Source organism: Mirounga angustirostris, unplaced genomic scaffold (assembly GCF_029215605.1).
Source record: "Mirounga angustirostris isolate CCGP_5_RB_7025 unplaced genomic scaffold, mMirAng1.0.hap1 SCAF_2, whole genome shotgun sequence".
Classification (NCBI taxonomy): domain Eukaryota; kingdom Metazoa; phylum Chordata; class Mammalia; order Carnivora; family Phocidae; genus Mirounga; species Mirounga angustirostris.
The window spans coordinates 83,936,953-83,957,070 of NW_026991710.1; the positions used below are offsets into that span (position 1 = coordinate 83,936,953).

Sequence of the window (20,118 nt, forward strand, 5' to 3'; positions counted from 1 at the left end):
CGAGACACATTCGTCTAAGTTCATAATTCCATAAAAAGTGGAAAAATAAACGATATATCAAGAGAATCAGGTCAATAAAAACATGAAGGAAAACACTTATTTTTGATAATGGAAACTATTCACATGTGTTTAATACGTAGGCACTACGTATTTAATACGTAGGCATCTCCACTCAGTAACTACCTGCCTCGCCCCAGGTATAGTCTCTGCCCACTGATTCTTCAGTACAGACTGAAAAGTCATTGTTGGCTGGTCTTTTCAGGGGGTGTGAATGCTCATGGGAAAGATACAGTCAGGGAACATATCTTGTTTGTGTTCTCCAAATGCTCAGTGCTGCAGTAGTCTGATAAATGTTAAATAATGAAATTTTCTGCAAGTTGGAGGCCCAGAGAAACATAGATGTAGATGGTATTGCCCTTACGTGGGAGAAAAGAGAATGCTGGCCTCTGAGGTATTTTCATCAGGCTGTTTTTGCTAGCAGTGGATATATTAAAAAGAAAAGAGGGAGAATTATCGTGGTCATTTGTACTCCATAAAAGAAAAATGGCCTCAGTTCTCTTTTTCAGTGTAACTTACATTTCCATTTTCACAAAAGTTTTTTTATCATAGTCACACCTGAGAAAACTCGCATAATAACTGGATCCTTGTCCGAAATGGTGATGTGTCAAAAGCCCACAGTAGAAAGTGAGGAGGAGGGATTCAGTGTTACACTTTGCATCCCGAGACCCCCAAATAAAGCTCTGTGATGGAGGGATGGCATGTTAAGAATTCTGTTAGTAATTGATGCAGGGAGTTAGTTGCTTACAGACCAATCAGTACATAGTGCCAAAGAATCATATTTCACCTGAACGTGACAAGGCTGCACTAACCAAACCTGCTAAACCCTGGGGTCCTCAGTTGTGGATTGCAACCATCAAAATCCCCTGCACACTAGAGCAGAGAACAAAATTTGAACACAAGGAATAGAAGCAAAGGATAAATAGACACTAAATCCCTTGGTGAACATGATTCTATAGATAGGTTCTCTTTCAAGAAGGATTGAGGAAGAGAACAAATAAATAAAATGAGGACTTCAAAAACCACTCCAGAGAAAAGGAAAGAGAATTTAATCATAAAGGCTCAGGATAATTATACTTCTGTAAATGATTTGTTTAATGAGTACGATTGTCAAACACCAAGCAAGCAAAATACAGCTAATGGGAAATACATACACACATACAATAAGAACATTTCAGCTACCGGTTTGTAATTTTTTAAATCTTAGACTTTTAAAAATATTTTACCTGTTTATAAAATATTTTAAGGCAGTAAAGAAGTATGGATTATTTTGAATTTTCATTTACAAAATTTAAGCTAAACAATTCAACTTTCAGGTTCAGTATCTGACACCTGTCAATATACAAAAGCCAAAAAAGAAAATTTCAGAAAACTGTGAACTTATAAACAAATTGAAAATATAAGGAAGAGGGGCGCCTGGGTGACTCTATTGTTGGGCATCTGCCTTTGGCTCAGGTCATGATCCCAAGGTCCTGGGATCAAGCCCCTCATTGGGCTCCCCGCTTGGTGGGGAGCCTGCTTCTCCTTCTTCCTCAGCCTGCTGCTCCCCCTACTTATGCTTTCTCTCTCTCTGTCAAATAAATAAATAAAATCTAAAAAAAAAAAAAAAGAAAACATAGGGAAGTAACAGCAGCAGACATTCTGTGGTCAAGGTCAAGCTAAGATGAAAGCAAACTACATGGAAGACATTTTAGGTGAGAGGGCAGGATGATATGAAACATATGACATGAAGAAAAGGGATCTAGTGACAAGAGGAAGTATGGTAAAAATAAAATAAACTTAGAAGCTAAAATTTCAGTAGCAAATTAAAACCCACATTGGTCACAATGAGAAGGACTGATGGTGGATAAAAAAATCAGTTATTAGAATTGAGAACATAATCGGAGAAGGGTTTGTTCTCATTACAGGGAAAGACCAGAAACAATCAGATGATATAGAGAAGAGAGATCCAACTCACATATAATAGGTTTGGTACTTTTTTTTTAATAGAATACAAAATACAATCAATGACATAGCTAAAAAGCTTTGGAGATAGGGAAGTGAGGAACTATATGGGCTCACTGTGACCCAGAAAACAGTAAGGAAATATATCCACCTTTAAAAACACCCTAGCAAACTTTTTAATTATAAAGATGAAGAAACAATCCTAAAGTATTGAGAAGATATTTGAAGTTAGATTTTTCTATTTTAAAGGAATCAGAATCAGTTTTAAAAATTAGAGAATCTGTGTAACAAAAATTTGAGATAATGAACTAAATGGTGTATTAAGAAAAGATTGCAACTTAAAAAGTTTATATTTAGTCTGTTATTTCACTCATGTAAGAAGAAAACAGATATAGGGGCACCTGGGTGGCTCAGTCTGTTAAGCGTCTGCTTTCGGCTCAGATCATGATCCCAGAGTCCTGGGATCTAGCCCCAGTCGGGCTCCCTGCTCGGCGGGAAGCCTGCTTCTCCCTCTCCCACTCCCCCTGCTTGTGTTCCCTCTCTCTCTGTGTCTCTCTCTGTCAAATAAATAAATAAAATCTTAAAAAGAAAAAAAAAAGAAGAAGAAAAAAGATATAATTCTTGGATATCTAAGGTTTTAGAAAAGATAGAATTTCTGTGTATATCATGAAAGTATTACCCAAAATATATTCTAAGTAAATGAGAGACTAAACAAAATAAAAAGTTCAAAGAGAACTTTTGGTATTAAAGAATTTGTGGTGAATAGTGAATTCAATAAAACATGGAATTGCATTTAAGTAATTATTGTAAATTTATTTATAAAATGGGAATGTAAAATATTGGTGATAAAAAGTAGGTAATGCAGCAAATCATAGTTTTATTGCAATAATCTGGATCTGGGGCTCAGATAATATAAAATTGTCTAGGAATTAGAAGAAAATGCAAAACTAAAATCGTTCCCTTTCACTCATGATTTAGTAATCAATATATATATATAAGGTAAATAGTATCTCTGAAATGTGAAAGTAAAATATTGGTGATAAAAAACAGGTAATGCAACAAATCATAATTTTATTGCAATAATCTGGGTCTGACTCAAGTTTAGTCAAGGGAGGAACTCTGGCGATATGCAGCCCTAAGTTCAAGAGATGGGGATACTTTGTTGGAGCTTACAAATAATTCAACACTCCAGGTGTTTTGTAATTCACTCATGTGGCCCAGAGTTAATTTACCTGCTAGTTCCTTAGCTATGGGCCAAAAAAATAACTTCAGATGTAATCTTGGTTACTGGGTTTTTAAGTTCTATTACTGACAAGCTCTTTTCAATTACAAAATAATTTGGTAAGATGGTACAGTATGATATGGCATTGGTACAGTGTATATAGCATGGCTTGGAATGGTTTGTATTCCATGGGGAAGGCTCTTGGCAAAGTGGGAGAGTTTCTTACTTTAAAAACGATGCAGGGGCGCCTGAGTGGCTCAGTCAGTTAAGCGTCTGCCTTCAGGTCAGGTCATGATCCCAGGGTCCTGGGATGGAGCCCCATATCGGGCTCCCTGCTCAGGTGCTCAGTGGGGAGTCTCTTTCTCCCTCTCCCTTTCTTCTCCCTCTGCCCTTCCCCACCCCCCGCTCCTGTTCTCCCTTTCTCTCTCTCTCTCAAATAAATAAAAAAAACTTAAAAAAAATTTTTAAATACAGTATTATTACAGAAAGCTAGAAATTAGAAAAAAGTAATCTCTGATATTATCACAATAGAACAACTTGTATCATCTCAAGATAGTTACCCTCCATGCTTTATTTTATGAACAACATTTTTACTGTATATATAAATTTGTATTATGCTTCTGTACTTATCATTATATAATAAGTACTTTCTATGTTGCCATATGGTCTTTTTTTTCACATGATCTTTTTAATTATTATTTTAATGACTACTTAATATTTATTAAGTAAATATTTCATACTTTAAATTCTTTGTTGTTGGGCAATCAAGTTGTTTCCTTTCAAATTTTCAGTAAAAAATGTTCTTCTAGCCAGTCATTCAGTAATAGAAATAATTTTAATGAAAAGCTCAGTTACTTTCTTACCTAATCTAAAGATTCATACACTCACCACAGCAGTGTTACTTGATGTTTTTATTTGATCAAATAGAAAATCTTGTAAAGAGAAACTGATCCAAAAGGAACTAAAATTCTAGAAACTAGAGTTTGTCTTGAAGCTTTTACATTAAGAGACCAAGAGTCTGCAATACGTACAGTTAGCAATCTGACAAACGCTTTTCAACAATAATTATGTTAAACTCATACTACATTTCATGAAAATAAACTAATAATAAATATAAATTTGGGGAGGAAAGAAAAAAAAATTTCCCATCCCCCGTAAAATAGTAATCTAAACGCATTAAAGCAATTTTGCACACCCTGCTAAAAATTAGAGGTTGCACGTTTTGGTTTGACTAGTCTACCCTCAGGAGAAAAGATGGTAAAGTGCCTAAATCATTTTGTTTTGCAACTTGTCATGGCTAGTAATAATTTATCAAGACAATTTGCTTTAATCTTTTTAGTGGGGAGGGGGGATGGGTGAGTAAAAGCAGAAGTATGTAAACTTAGTAAACAGTTCATTTCCAGAACTTGCTCTGTTTAGAACTGCTGCTCCTAACTTTTGTTCTTTTGTTCTCTGCACAACCACACGAGACTGAACTCCGCGCCCCCCAAAAAGTTATCTTACTTATATTTTAGTAGCGAGAATTTGAAAGATGAAGGGGTAATTGAAATGAATATTGTTAAGATGATTCAGTATTTTTTTGAATTCAGCTAACCCTGCACATAGAGCAAAACAAGCTGGTAGGGTTTTCCAGGAAGACTTTCCTTGAGACGACTTCAACAAAAGCAGAAAATCCAGCTGCATAGGTTACTTGAGATAAAAATGCATTCACACTTAGTCAAAGGGAAGACACAAGTAAGGGGCTAGTTGAGTGTCTTAGCTATTAAATGATGGCGCTAAACTTCCATACTCTGTCAGGAATGGCACATAGAATTCTTTTGCAAACTGCATCTCCCAGATGGGAGGTGCCTATAAAAAGCAAATGGTATAAGAATTAAGATCGCAATTGTTATCTGTGCTTTTGGCTGCTGAACCAGTAAGCCCTCTGGCTGACTTGTGCTTCTCCAATTCTCCTGGGATTTCATGCTCTGTCATCCCTGAAGAAAAAGATTTAGAGTGTAGAATCTGTTGACATCTTGTTAGTTCTGGGGGAATAGGACTTATGAAGAGAAAAAGACAAGCCGAGAAAACCCCCATAGGAATCAGAATGATTGGTCATGGAGCAATTTTATGTGTATGTGAATCTTTTCAGAAAGGAACCCTCTCTGTGTCCCCATTCCAAGATTCCCTGTTAGAATCCTTCTCAAAACCAAGAAAGCCGGTAAAGGTCATTCCAAGACAGCCCCAAGGCTCAAGTCCCTTGAAATACTTAAAACCTGCTATGAAGTAGTTGAAATGTCTCTTTTCCAGACTAACCAATCCAAATACTATCAATGAATCCTTATCATTATAAAATGTGAGGGGCGCCTGGGTGGCTCAGTCAGTGAAGCGTCCGGCTCTTGATGTCAGCTCAGGTCATGATCTCGGGGTTGTGAGATCGATCCCTATGTTGGGCTCCCCGCTCAGTAGGGAGTCTGCTTGAGATTCTCTCTCTCCCTCTCCCTCCCCCTCTGTCCCTCCCCCCACTCATGCACATGCCCTTTCTCCCTCTAAAATAAATAAATAAGTCTTTAAAAATTTTTTTGAATGCCCTCCATTTCCTAAGTCCTTGTCTGTCTGGTCTAATGACAGTCTAGTTGATCTGTATCTTTGTTGAAGATGGGCTCCCAGTAATGAGCAATGATTCAGGGACAGCAAACCAGGACACAGCTGAACAGGATTACCTATTCTTTCATTCTAGACTCTGTGGACATATTTAGATTTGATACTGCATGAGATAGACACTGCTGAGGAGTTACCCAATCCCTCCTGAACAATACGATACATAGGTTGGACTTGCTAAAGAAGGTACAAACTCAGATGAGTTCTGTGGCCAGGCAGGTAGCCAGTGAGATGCCATCCAGGGACCATAAGGAGTGACAGGGATTGGGGTAGTCTGGAGAGCACATAGCATCCTCACAGGCTTGCAGCCTCTCTTCTGTCTTTAAACACTACATGGGACAAATAAAGCACCGAACTCACCCATGGTCTGTGGTTTGTTACTGCTGTACCTTGGGCTGGTCTGTGGTGTGGCATTAGCTGCAGCACATGGGAAACTGGACCATCCCATGTTCTTATTGTGCTGAGCAAAATAAACTCTTTTGGGAAGAGAGCAGTGCATTACAAAACGAGCAGGAATTGCTTATTTTAAATCTTTCAGGAGTAACATTGTCAATGCTCCTAAACCTCTCGTGACACTTGGATGTTGGTGGAGATCTCCTTTCCCAAAGCTACAGAGATTATGTTTATTCCACAGATATTTATCATTGATAATAATGTTACTATTTACTTAGCTTACCGTGTGACAGGCACTATGCTAAGTGTTTTGTGCGCATGATTAAAAATAATCCTCACAAAAAGAACATGAAATTGGCACTGCCCACAACTAGTACAATGCAGAAATTTACACTGTTCCTTCTCAGATTGTCCCTTTCTCTTCCCCCAGTGATGACACACGTTGTTTTTACCCATAACACTAGGTACCAGGCACAACAATCCTTAGAAAGAAACTCATTAAAAATTTTGTACTGATTTATTCTGTCACTGCTTGTAGACTGGCAGGAACAAGAAACTCTACTGATTTGTTTTTAGAGTGCTTTCCCCCCCCCCCCAATTGTCATATATCGTCTTCTTGTTAAAACATTTCCCCTCATATTGTAGACAGAGCTCGGATGGAAAGTCAAGCCTTTTCCACTGTGGACTCTCTTGCTGCTGGGCAGGAAGAACTCATCCTCTTGCAGGAGAAGGTCAAAAATGGGAAACTATCTGTGGATGAAGCCCTAGAGAAATTTAAACATTGGCAGATGGGAAAGACTGAGCTGGAAATGATTCAGCAGGTAATACTGACCCCAATCCCTTCTGGAACATTCACTCACTTGCAGAGCCTCTCTATAAATGTCTTTACGAGAAACACAGGTAACTATTCTTTTGATTTTAACTAGCCACAAAAAAAGATGTTTTCAAACTACCAATTAAACGTTTCATGTTTACAAACCATTGGTGAACTCAATGCTGGGACTCAGTGTATCAGTGCTAATACCTGATCATCTTATAAGGCTATGTGAATGTTTTGTGAATCTCATTGCTGAAATTAAGGTGAAGCATCTTTACACTAACATGTGCTCAGCATTCTGAAGAGTAGATTATGTTGACCAGGCTTAAAGGGAACAAGAAAATAATTTATATCATATCAGGCAATAGTCCTCAATGAAATATAGGAAGTTTTCTCTTCTCTTCCCCTTAACCTTTGGGGGGGGGAGGAAACTGTATATATCAGTCAAGATTTACAGACAAATGAGGCCAAGAGTATTAACTTCAGATAAGCTTGTCTTCTATTAATATAACATACATCTTAAGAGGGTATTAGAGTACGTGGTTCTGAGATGAGCCTGAAAACAAAATATACCATATACATCCCATGGCATTCCTCAGTGAGGGGTATCAGGACCATATTCTGTTTTATCCTGCAGGCCCTCCTACTCCCAAAATAGTCCAACAGTTTTTTTCTTCTCATCACAGAAAGCCCCAGTGCCATAGAAACCAGTTCTCAGGAAACTGTTTGATTGAATACATTTAATTAGCTAGTTTCGGCCAAAGTACAAATAATCATTAATAGCTTAATACACTACCTTTCCCAAGAGATCATTTTTATTGAAAAACAATGCTTAGGAACACATTTTTAAACAACAGAAAAATGAATCCCAGTGATAACATTCCAAATAAATGGGCATAGAGGCAGAAGATAGTTAAGGCAAGGGGACTTTCCCAGCACCTCTGAGATCACTCCTTCTCAGAAGCCACCTGTCTTGAAGGGCAGCTCTGGCCGTGGGCGGTGGCTGGACCTGAGCCAGGTTTTGCAGTGCCAAGAAAGGGCAGTTGTTTTGCCAAACAAATGGGAAAAAATGCTGATTGTACAGTTTTGCGACTGATCATCGTTCATGATCAGAAGACAACATTGCTTCTCAATCCGTGCTGACGCCATCACCATCAAAGTCCCTCTTATCCTGAAACGGGTAAACTGTGCCGAGGTGTAGACCTACACAACCACTCTCCTAGCATTGCCAGTAAGTTCTTTTGAAATAAGTCCGTTGCGCCTCATTCTCTTAGATCATAATAAAGTTTACAATTTAGAGTGATCCAACCGAAATACCTTCTTGGAAATTATTTGACTAGTTGTTTTATTGAAGGCTTGGTTGTTGTTATTTTGTTTGTGTATTTATATTTAATACTGTTTTAGCAAGGATTTAAGGTGGCCTCTGACTACTTTGAGACGATCTGACTTGTCCAATATATGGGAAAAATGGGATATTGAATACGGTTACTGTTTATGCAAGACAAAACAAAATTTAACCTGTAAATACAAGAACAAACACTAAGGCTGTTTTCCATTAGAGCCAAAAGTTCAGTGACTGACTGAATACCGTTTGACGATCAGTCAGTCCTTTTCCTTTGTTATGTTTCCAGCTTTAGTGAGATATAATTGGCTATAATGCTGGGTAAATTTAAGGTGTACTACAGTGCTGATTTCACATACTTACATATGATTACCACCATAGTGTTAGCTAGCATCTCCATCATGTCACCAAATGACCATTTCTGTATTGGGGTGACAACATTTAATAGCTACTCTCTTAGCAACTTTCCAGTATATAACACGGTATTGTTTACTGTAATCTCCGTGCTGCACATTGGATCACCAGAACTTATTTATCTTCTAACTGGAAGTTTGTACCCTTTGACCAACTTCTCCTCTTTCCCTCCACTCCTCAGTCCCTGGTAACCACCACTCTACTCACTGAGTTCAGCTTTTTTAGATTCCACATATAAATGTTATCATACCATGTTTGTCTTTCTCTCTCTGACTTTTGTCACCTAGGATAATGCCCTCAAGGTCCATTCATGTTGTCGCAAATTGCAGGATTTCCTTCTTCCTTAATCCATTCATCCATTGACAGGCACTTAGGTTCTTTCCATATCTTGGCTATTGTGGATAATCCTGCAGTGAACATGAGGGTACAGATATCTCTTCAAAATACTATTTTCATTTTCTTCAGATATATACTCAGGAGTGGGATTACTGGATCATATGGTAGTTCTATTTTTAATTTTTTAAGAAACCTACATCCTGTTTTCCACAGTGGCTGCACCAATTTACATTCCCACCAACAGTGCACAAGGATTCCCTTTTCTCCACATCCTGCTGACACTTGTTATCTCTTTTTGGTGATAACCATTTTAACAGGTGTGAGGTGATAATATCTCAATGTAGCTTTGATTTGCATTTCCCTATTGACTAGTGATATTGTGCACCTTTTCATATACCTGTTGGCCATTCGTATGTCTTTTTTTTGAAAAATGTCTATTTACTTCCTCTGCCCATTTCTTTTCTCTGACCATTTTTTAACTAGATTATTTGGATTTTGTTACTGCATTGTTTGAATTCTTAATATATTTTGGATATTAACCCCTTACCAGATAGATTATTTGCAAATGCTTTCTCCCATTCTGTAGGTTGCCTCTTCATTTTCTGATCATTTCTTTTGCTGTGCGGAAGCTTTTTAGGTTGATGTAGTCCTACTTGTTTATTTTTGCTTTTGTTGCTTGTGCTTTGGGGTGTCATATCCAAAAAACTATTACAAAGGCCAATGTCAAGGAGCTTTTTTCCCGTATGTTTTCTTAGTCCTTAACATAAGGGCCTGGACAACACCATGAATAACAGAAAAAGGAATGTTCTCCCCATTTTCCCAACATATATACACACTCATTCCTATACACTCTTCGATATTACTCTTGTAGTTTGCAAAAATATTCATTTATACCTTGAAGATAAATCTTTCGGGGGTAACTGTGATGTTATATTATTAGTGACAGAGGTATTATCCTAAGAAAATAAGAGGGAAAATGGCACAAACATAAAGTTGGTAATAGAAGAGTTTCTAGAATAATGAAGACCCATGTAGAACCCCTGGCTTTGAAGGTGAGATGGTTGAGAAGGTAGAAACCTTGCCTTTCACCGTCTTCACTGCTGCTCATAACCAGTAAGTGCCTATAGAAGAATGTTTACTCCCAAAAAAGGATGCTTACGCTAATGAAAACAGCTCTCTTTTTAGAAAACATGGTTTCTGGGTTCCAAGGGAAACCCTTAGGAAAAAGTGTTATTCTTAGATTCTCTTCTCAAAGGACACTTTTTAGTGTTAGCCTGTTTTACATTTTGGTAAAAATGATAATAGATGTGCAATGTAGAATGTTTTGTAGAAAGCAAAGAAAGATCACAAATGAGCTAAGAAGGGGAATCCAGTTATGTATCATTTGCTTCCAAGTCCCTGGTTCTTAGAAGGAATTCATAGGAAAGATTGTGCCCACAGAAGCTGGAGATGGGCTCAGACAGTAGCAAATCAGCACTGTGTCACACTTTTGCTTTTGGACACCAGATGGCCAAGATAGCCCCCTCAGGTGTTAGATTGGGAAAACAGCAACAACAAGAATTGGGCTTTGGGTCACCATGCTGACTCTATCACTTACAACTGTGTGTTTCCGGGGGCGCCTGGGTGGCTCAGTCATTGAGCGTCTGCCTTGGGCTCAGGTCATGATCCCAGAGTCCTGGGATCGAGCCCCGCATTGGGCTCCCTGCTCTGTGGGAAGCCTGCTTCTCCCTTTCCCACTCCCCCTGCTTGTGTTCCCTCTCTCGCTGTCTCTCTCTGTCAAATAAAATCTTTAAAAAAAAAACAACTGTGTGTTTCGGGAAAATTATGTAACCTCTCTGAATCTCAGTTTCTATATATGTAAAATGAGATGATGACATACATACTTCATGGGTTTGCAAGAATTAAATAAGATAACACATTTAAAATATCAGGGATGGTTGATTAGGACACTGTAAGTACCAAATTAGTGCTACCTAGTCATGGTGGTCCTGGTGACAGTACTTGATGTTTTCATCTTGATTCATGACAAATTTGTAAATATTCACTTGTATTTTCTGGTCAATTCCTCATTAAGGAAAAACTACGCCAACTACGAGATTGCATTATTGGGAAAAGGCCAGAAGAAGAAAATGTGTCTGGTAAGTAAGATTTGTCTGTTATTCCTTTATCACTCTGATAAAGAAGAAAATGCAAGGACTATGGAGTCTGACAGGTTTGAATTCAAATCTGTGCTCCATCACTTCCCAGCTGCGTGAATGGACAGCATCTAATCCCTGATACTCAGGTTCTTTGCCTACAAAACAGGGGTAATTATAGATCTATCCAGAAGTGGTTGTGTGCAAGTTACTATCTAAAACAGTTTTCACCTTCTTTGACCCATAATGAACCTTCAGTAAATGCTAGTTTCTTTCCTTTGATTTCTATGAAATTTGCAAATAAGGTAATTCCCCTCTAGTTTTTTTTTATATGTATGAGCCATTCATTATACAGAGTACTGAGTTATTAAGGAGCCATACTTTTTTAATAAGGTTGAATATTCTCAATATAGTCAGTTCTCACAATTGTCCACATGTGGATCATTTTAAATTGTAAATCTCAGGTTGCTTTCCCTGGTAGCTAGCGTGCTTCTTGGCAATGCAGATTCCCCTTGCTAATAATTAACAGTTGCTCTCAGGGAGGGAAAAAAAAACACTCATTTTCATATTAATACAAACCAAACATTATTAAGATGGTAAATCTTCTCCAAAGATAAACAGCACATTCCAAAATTGAAAATAAATTATGTTGTCACAATTGGACCACTCTTTCCCCAAGTCCTTACCCCTGCACAGATAATTAAAAACTGACAACCACTAGCAAACCTTGAAATTTCCATCTCTTCCATTTTCAATAAGATTGCATAGATTTTAGCTAGTGCTTCATGTTGAAATTGACCCTGAAAAAGTTTATTTTCATATTATTAAATTGGTATCTGCTTTTCCATAGAAAATTCTTTAAGCTCTCTTTCTAAAAACAGAAATATACTTTCTAAAATAATTAAGTTCATAAATGCAAGCTGATTTACAGATAACTGAGTTCTACAGATCTCCATTCTAATGTGGAAAAAGATTAAAATTTTAACAATGTATCAAATTACAAAATATATAAATATCCTCACTAAGGAACATTAGGTAGTAACAGCTAATATTTGACTATCTTCTATACACTTAAATGTTATCTTTTTAATTTCTTACAATAATCCTTTGAGGTAGACATTAGTCCCAATTTATAAATAAAGAAACAGATCGTAAGAAACTAAGAAGCCCAAAGACACACAGATTAGAAACTACAACTTATTTCTTTTTTAATCCAAAGTCAATGCTTTTAACCATTGGTGTCTTAATTAGGAATCGGCTAGTTCCCCTTCTAACCAAAAGTAGTACCAGACAAACCCACTGTACAGAACACTAACACTGGGCAAAAATATGAGGCAGTTGATTTCAGGGAGTAGGCAGGTAGCAGCCTAAGACCATCATTCCAGTGACAAAATATACAAGATGACTCTAATGATTGCCCAGGAGACTGATTTTCTGACTATAGTCTGTGCAAAGCAGGGCAATCCTGTGACAAGAGGAGGCAAAGATCAGAGTTCAGGGCAGCCAAAGCTTCTAGAATGTGTGTGGTGGATCACTGAAGAAGAGGTAGCTGTATAGAGAGGTAGCCTCAGAAGCCACAAGTCTGTGGCCAAGAGATGAGCTGTACATGTGCAGGGCAAGACCACTCAGGCATACAAGATAACAGCTTCTAGGACACTGAAAGCAAAAGGAGACACTAGAGTTTGAGCAGAGCCAGGGAAAGGCCATACTGGGGATGTTTGAGTTCTTGCCCTGCCAGAGTGGAAAGATCTCCTTAACACATTGTTAAAACTGGCATCCTGCTGTGACACTTAAGAGATGTAATGATTAAAAACCATGACGCCTCCTCTAGAGGACCTCCTCTAGACCTGCCTTAACAAAGCCTAAAACCAAACCCCTATAAGGTTCACATGGAAGGCGGAGTTTGTAGGCTCAGTCCCACTGAGGGCTTTAGAAAACACCATGGGCGGCTGTAGATCAACACTGGAAAAAGCATAAAACCAGGCCTATACAAGTTCATGCCAGTCATCAAACTGCCTGCTAAAATGAGAACCTACACTTATTACTTATTAGAGGAATATTACAGAATCCAGAATACACAACTGATTGTCTATAATGTCCAGCATTCAATTTTTTTAAAAAAAGAAGGAAGACATTCAAAGATACGGGAAAATGTAATCCATAGAAAAGAAAAAGCCATCAATAAAAATTACATCTAAAATGGTCCCATTGTTCAAACTGAATGGGAAGAAATCAGAGAGGGAGACAAACCATGAGAGATTCTGGACTCCGGGAAACAAACTGAAAGATACAGAGGGGAGAGGTGGGGGGATGGGGTAACTGGGTGATGGGCGTTAAGGAGGGCACGTGTGGTGATGAGCACTGGGTGTTATACACAACTAATGAATCATTGAACACTACATCAAGAACTGGTGATATACTATATCCCGGCTAACTGACCGTAATAAGAAAAATGGTCCCATTGTTGATCTTAACAGACAAAGACTTTAAAGCAACTCTTATAACCACAGTTAAATTAATAAAAAATATGGTTTTAAGGAGTGAATAAATAGGTAATCTATTGATATTTACAGAACATGACATGGGAAAAAATTAGAATACATGTCTGCTTAAGGTATACATGGAAGGTTTACCAAAATAGAACATATGCTGGGATATTTAAAAAGTTTCAATAAATTTCAAAAGACTGAAATCTTCAGAGTATGTTCTCAGAAAGATTTCAGCCTTTTGAAATCTTATGTTCTCTTACCATGACAGAAATAAATTAGAATTTAATTAAGAAATTAGAAATGTCTCAAAATCGTTAGGAATTAAGTACATTTCAAAACAACCGAAGGGTCAAATAAGAAATCACAAGAAAATATTTCAACCTGAATGATAATGAAAATACAACATATAAAAATGGGTGGAATGCAACTAAAATAGTACTTCAAGGTAAATTTATGGCTATAAATATTATAGTAAATAATATAGTAGAAAAGAGGAAAAACTTAAGATCAGTGATCTAGGTTTCCACTTTAGAAACTAGAAAATGAAAAGCAAACTCAATCCAAAAAGAGATAAGAGGAAAAACTAGAAAGATCAGATTAAAAATCAGTAAAAAATGAAAGAGATGAGCAATAGAAAAATGTACAAAACCAAAAATTAGTTATTTGAAAACATAACTAAAATTGATAAAACCATGACAAAAATGAACTGGAAAAAAAGAAAACAAGAGTTACCATATCAGGAAAGTAAAGTGAGGCTATCACAACAGATCCTACTGGTATTAAAAAGATACTAAGGAAATATAATTAGCTTTTTGCCAATACATTTAACAACTTAGATAAAAAAGAACAAGTTAATTAAAAAACAAAACTTACAAAACTAAAAAAAAAAAAAAAATTACACTCCTCTGAACATAATATTTTACATATTCAACAAAGATGAGGCTGGGAAGGAGGCAATAAGAGCAGAAGAAAATGAAATATCAGTACACACCAAATATAATGGCTAGAATTTTTAGATATTGTCAAAATGAAGTGATTCGGCTATGGAACAACTTGATATACATTGCATGCATTGCTAATGGAAGTGTAAAGGGGTGTGGTGACTTTGGAACAGTTAAATATGCACCTACTTTATGGCCTAGACCAGCCACTCCTAGGGATTTTTCAAAAAAAAAAAAAAAAGAGGGGGGGACATTATGTGTATCCAAAGACTTGCTCAGAAAATTCATAGCAGTTTCATTTACAATGGCCAAACCAGAAACAATCCAAATGTCCAATAGAAGAAGAGATAATTACACTGAAGTATATTCATACAGTGGAATACTACTCAACAATAGAAAGAAATGCCTACTATTACACACAACAACATGAATGAATCTCACAGATATTATGCTAAATGAAAGATACCAAACATGAAGGAGTACATGGTTTAAGATTCCATTTATCTGGAATTCTAGATAAAACTATAGAATAGAAATCAGATCAGGGTCACTAGAGGTAATAGGGTGAGGATTGATGTCAGGGGGCACAAGGGAATTTTCTGTAGAGAAAAATGTTCTCTATCCTAATTGGGTGATGGACACATGGCTGTGTATATTTGTCAAGAGTTATAAACCTGGGGCACCTGGGTGGCTTAGTCAGTTAAGCGTCTGCCTTTGGCTCAGGTCATGATCCCAGGGTCCTGGGATCTAGCCCCGCATCAGGCTCTCAGCTCAGCAAAGAGCCTGCTTCTCCCTCTGCCTGCCGCTCCCCATGCTTGTGCTCTCTCTCTCTCTCTCTGACAAATAAATAAATAAAATCTTAAAAAAAAAAAGTCATAAACCTATATACTTTAAAATGTTTGAGTTGTACTATACATAGTGAATAATGCTAATTCAAAAAAAGAATGGCGTAGCTCAGGCTAAAAGAATATCAAAGCAGAGTAGTAAGCTTTTATTAAGTGTCTAACATATCTAAAATCATAATATCTTGGGACAAGTATCAGAAGGAAAAAAGACAAAAGTAGTAAAAGACATGGTTTCACACTTTGTGGCCAGAAATCAGTATTTTTTTTAATCAGACTATGAAATTTCATAGTCACATCAAAGATAAGAAGTAGTCAAACAATTAAAAAAAAGAAAGTTTAAGATAAATATTGAGCAAAACTCAATAGAATGCACTCTTTCTGTCTTCTAGATAAACTCACCATTGTGCACCATCCAAATGGTAAGTTTTTGGTATTTACTAAGAATATCAGACTACAAAAAAGTACATGGTAAACTAGTTTCCATATTAATGTAAACCTAATATGATTAGGCAGGTCAGTGCAAAAACTCATATAGATTTTCTCTGTATATGCAAAACCACTTGACATCCAAAATAACTTGGAGGTGATTCTAGAATAGCAATGTAGAGGCATTGTTACACAGTAAGAAAACATGTGCTTTGAACTCTGATGGGCCCGGCCCTTCACAACTTACCGGTTACTACCTTTGGCAAACCACTTAAACTCTTTAGGTCTCAGTTTCCTCATATGTAAAATGGAGACCAGACTTCTACCTTGGGGAACTGCTATAAAGACTGATGATGATGTGTTAATGGGAGCTGACACTTAATAAGTGGGAGTTACTGAGACAGGAAATGAAATTGGAATAACATTTCAGAGGGTGATCCACTTTAGCATGGTGGGGAGGAATGTATGCAGAAAGTTGGCAGGGTCAAGAGGGGCCAGAGGCCAGCTGGGGAGCTCTGACTAACCTAGGAGCAACTGTCTACAGCCTGAACTAAGGCAGTGACTATGGGAACAGAGAAGAGCAATAGAAGCGAGCCACGGGGCTGGGATGGAAAATGGAAAGTCGGTGGTAAAGGCAAGAGGAGCAGTGGCCAATGGGGAGTAGTAGGAACAAGTTTTCATTAAAAAGAGTACTTTGCAATTGGCTGCTCACGGTAAATGGGGGAAAACGAAGAAGAAGGCGGCGGCATAATCTAGTCGGGGGTTGTTATTCAAAGGTGCTGGGTTGTGTTTGAACAGAAGCAACTCCTCAGCATCCTATAGTCAACTATATGGGGAGGAGAAATTAACAGCTTACTTGCCAAGGGTGCCCTTTCAATATGCCCCTTTGTATCTCTTCAGTAATTTTGCCCTTTACCTACATCCTACTCAGAGCATATATTGTTTTTTAGAAGTGTTTAATAAATGAATCATTAAATACGTGAAAGACGAAATAGTAACAGAGTTTATATTTCTAGGTAATGAAAGTGCCCGCAATGAAAATATGTTACATAACATACCCTTCCGCAATAAGGTAGGTTGTATTTATGTTAATTTTTATAAAATGCAAAAAAAAAAAAAAAAAGAACTTTGTTGAGAAAGAATGTAGAGAGGGGGCGGAGCAAGATGGCGGAGGAGTAGGAGACCTGGATTTCGTCTCCTCTCAGGAATTCAGCTGGATAGGGATCAAACCATTCTGAACACCTACAAACTCAACAGGAGATCGAAGAAAAGAAGAGCAACAACTCTCTCATCAGAAAAGCGACCACTTTCTGGAAGGTAGGACGTGCGGAGAAGTGAATCCGAGGCGATATTCGGGAGGATAGACGGCGGGGGAGGGGCCTCCGTCGGCCGCTTCTGGCAAGTGATAGAGCCGCGGAGCACAAAATCGGAACTTTTAAAAGTCTGCTCCGCCGAGGGACGTCACTCTGGTGGCTAAGCGGGGGGTGGAACCCTCGCGGGACAGTGTGGTCTCGGGACCCCCGGGGTCACAGAAAGACCGGGGGTGCCTGAGGGCGGCAGAGCTCCCAGGTATCGGAGCAGGGAAGCCGGCTGCAGAGGCGGAGCCCAGGCGCGGGCTCTCAGCTCGGGGTGGCCATAAACCGTGATCCGCGGCCCAGTCGGGCCCCTGCTCCTCCAGCAGGGACCCAACAAGCGGCAGATCCGGGGAGACTCCCCTTCCTTCTCTGGGAGGAGCCGCACGGAGCGCACCGCAGGGATCTGCTGGGTTTGGAGACTCCAGACCGGGTCGGGTGCCGGAGATAGAAACGCGCGGTCACAGGCCGGTTGAGCACGGAGTGCAGCTGCAGACCGGGGAGACGGGAGTGACTGGCGGCTTTTCTCTGGGGGCTCACTGAGGAGCAGGGCCCTGAGTTCTCGGCTCCTCCAGGGCGGAGATTGGGAGGCCGCCATTTTCACTCTCCGCCTCCAAAGCTGTACGGAAACCTCGCAGGGAACAAAAGCCCCGGAGACCAAACCCGAGCAGATTACTTAGCCAGGAAGGGGCAAGGGCGGAGCAATTCCGCCTCCGGCAGAGACATTTGGGAACCACGGCAACAGGCCCCTCCCCCAGAAGATCAGCGAGAACAGCCGGCCAAGACCAAGTTTACCGATCAATGAGAACAGCAGAACTCCAGCGCTAAGGGACTACTGCACATAGAATTCATGGCTTTTTTACCATGATTCCTTAGTCTTTTAAAGTTAATTTTTTTTTTAACTGTCTTTTTGTCTTTTTATTTCTTTTTGAATTTTTCTTTTTCCCTTTTTCAAACAACATCTTATCAATCCCTTTTTAAAAAAAAAAACATTTCTGTTTTTCATTTTTAGAGTCATATTCTAGCCCTTCATAGTAGTTTCCCGTATTTTTGGCTTATATATATAAGTTGTTCTCTCTTTAAAATTTTGAGATAGTTTCTTCTAACAGATTAAAATATACCCTAAATCTCTAGTATATGGTGTTTTCTATTCCCCTGCCTGATCCATCCTCTCCCTTTTTTTTTCTTTTTCTTTTTTCTTTTTTTAAATCCTCTTCTTTCTTTTTTCAAACAACTTCTTATCAATTCCTTTTATAAAATTTTTTATAATTTCCATTTTTACAGTCATTTTCCATCCCTTCATCATATCAACCCTTATTTTTGTACATATATAAGTTTTTCTTTCTTTAAAATTTTGGGAGACACTTTCTTCTAAAAGACCAAAATACACCCCAAATCTAGTGTGTGGCACTGATCTATATACCATATAGATCATATTTGATCACATTCTGGTTTTTCTTTTGTTGTTGTTGTTTTGTTTTGTTTGTTTTTGTTTTTATCTTTATCTTTTTCTTTTTTTTTCTTTTTCTTTTTTCTCTCTTTCCCCTTCTTATCCCACTGCTTCAGGTCTTTTCTGATTTGTTTAGAGTATATTTTCTGGGGACGTGGTTACTCTGCTAGCATTTTGTTCTCTCATTAATCTATTCTCCTCTGCACAAAATGACAAGACGGAAAAAATCACCTCAACAAAAAGAACAAGAGGCAGTACCGACTGCCAGGGACCTACTCAATACGGACATTAGTACGATGTCAGATCTAGAGTTCAGAATCATCACTTTAAAGATACTAGCTGGGCTTGAAAAAAATATGGAAGTTATTAGAGAAACTCTTTCTGGAGAAGTAAAAGAGCTAAAATCCAACCAAGTAGAAATCAAAAAGGCTATTAATGAGGTGCAATCAAAAATGGGGGCGCTAACTGCTAGAATAAATGAGGCAGAAGAGAGAATCAGTAATATAGAAGATGAAATGATGGAAAATAAAGAAGCTGAGAAAAAGAGAGATAAACAACTACTGGATCATGAGGGCAGAATTCGAGAGATAAGCGATACCATAAGACGAAACAACATTAGAATAATTGGGATCCCAGAAGAAGAAGAAAGAGAGAGAGGGGCAGAAGGTATAATGGAGCAAATTATAGCAGAGAACTTCCCTAATTTGGGGAAAGAAACAGGCATGAAAATCCAGGAAGCACAGAGAACCCCTCTCAAAATCAATAAAAATAGGTCAACTCCCCGACATCTAATAGTAAAACTTACGAGTCTCACAGACAAAGAGAAAATCCTGAAAGCAGCTCGGGAGAAGAGATATGTAACCTACAATGGTAGAAACATTAGATTGGCAACAGACCTATCCACAGAGACCTGGCAGGCCAGAAAGGACTGGCAGGATATATTCAGAGCACTAAATGAGAAAAATATGCAGCCAAGAATACTCTATCCAGCTAGGCTGTCATTGAAAATTGAAGGAGAGATAAAAATCTTCCAGGACAAACAAAAACTAAAGGAATTTGCAAACACAAAACCAGCCCTACAGGAAATCTTGAAAGGGGTCCTCTAAGCAAAGAGAGACCCTAAAAGCAACATAGACCAGAAAGGAACACAGACAATATACGGTAACAGTCACCTTACAGGCAATACAATGGCACTAAATTCCTATCTTTCAATAGTTACCTGGAATGTAAATGGGCTAAATGCCCCAATCAAAAGACACAGGCTAACAGACTGGATTAAAAAACAAGATCCATCGATATGCTGTCTGCAAGAGAC

At 38.3% G+C, this 20,118-nt stretch overlaps 1 protein-coding gene across 8 annotated transcripts in view; it reads left to right on the forward strand.

The window, feature by feature from the left end:
- The window catches only part of BANK1 (B cell scaffold protein with ankyrin repeats 1), a 325,956-nt gene that overhangs the window by 295,992 nt on the left and 9,846 nt on the right, over positions 1–20,118 (forward strand). For 6 of the 8 annotated variants that reach the window (XM_064584865.1, XM_064584869.1, XM_045880678.3 and 3 more), the window contains 4 exons: positions 6,902–7,077; positions 11,240–11,303; positions 15,965–15,994; positions 17,018–17,073. In XM_064584865.1, the coding sequence (XP_064440935.1) occupies positions 6,902–7,077; positions 11,240–11,303; positions 15,965–15,994; positions 17,018–17,073 (326 nt within the window). Of the gene's footprint in view, positions 1–6,901; positions 7,078–11,239; positions 11,304–15,964; positions 15,995–17,017; positions 17,074–17,206; positions 18,391–20,118 lie in introns of those variants that run through there. The other 2 variants (XM_064584866.1, XM_064584868.1) reach the window with 2 other exon arrangements.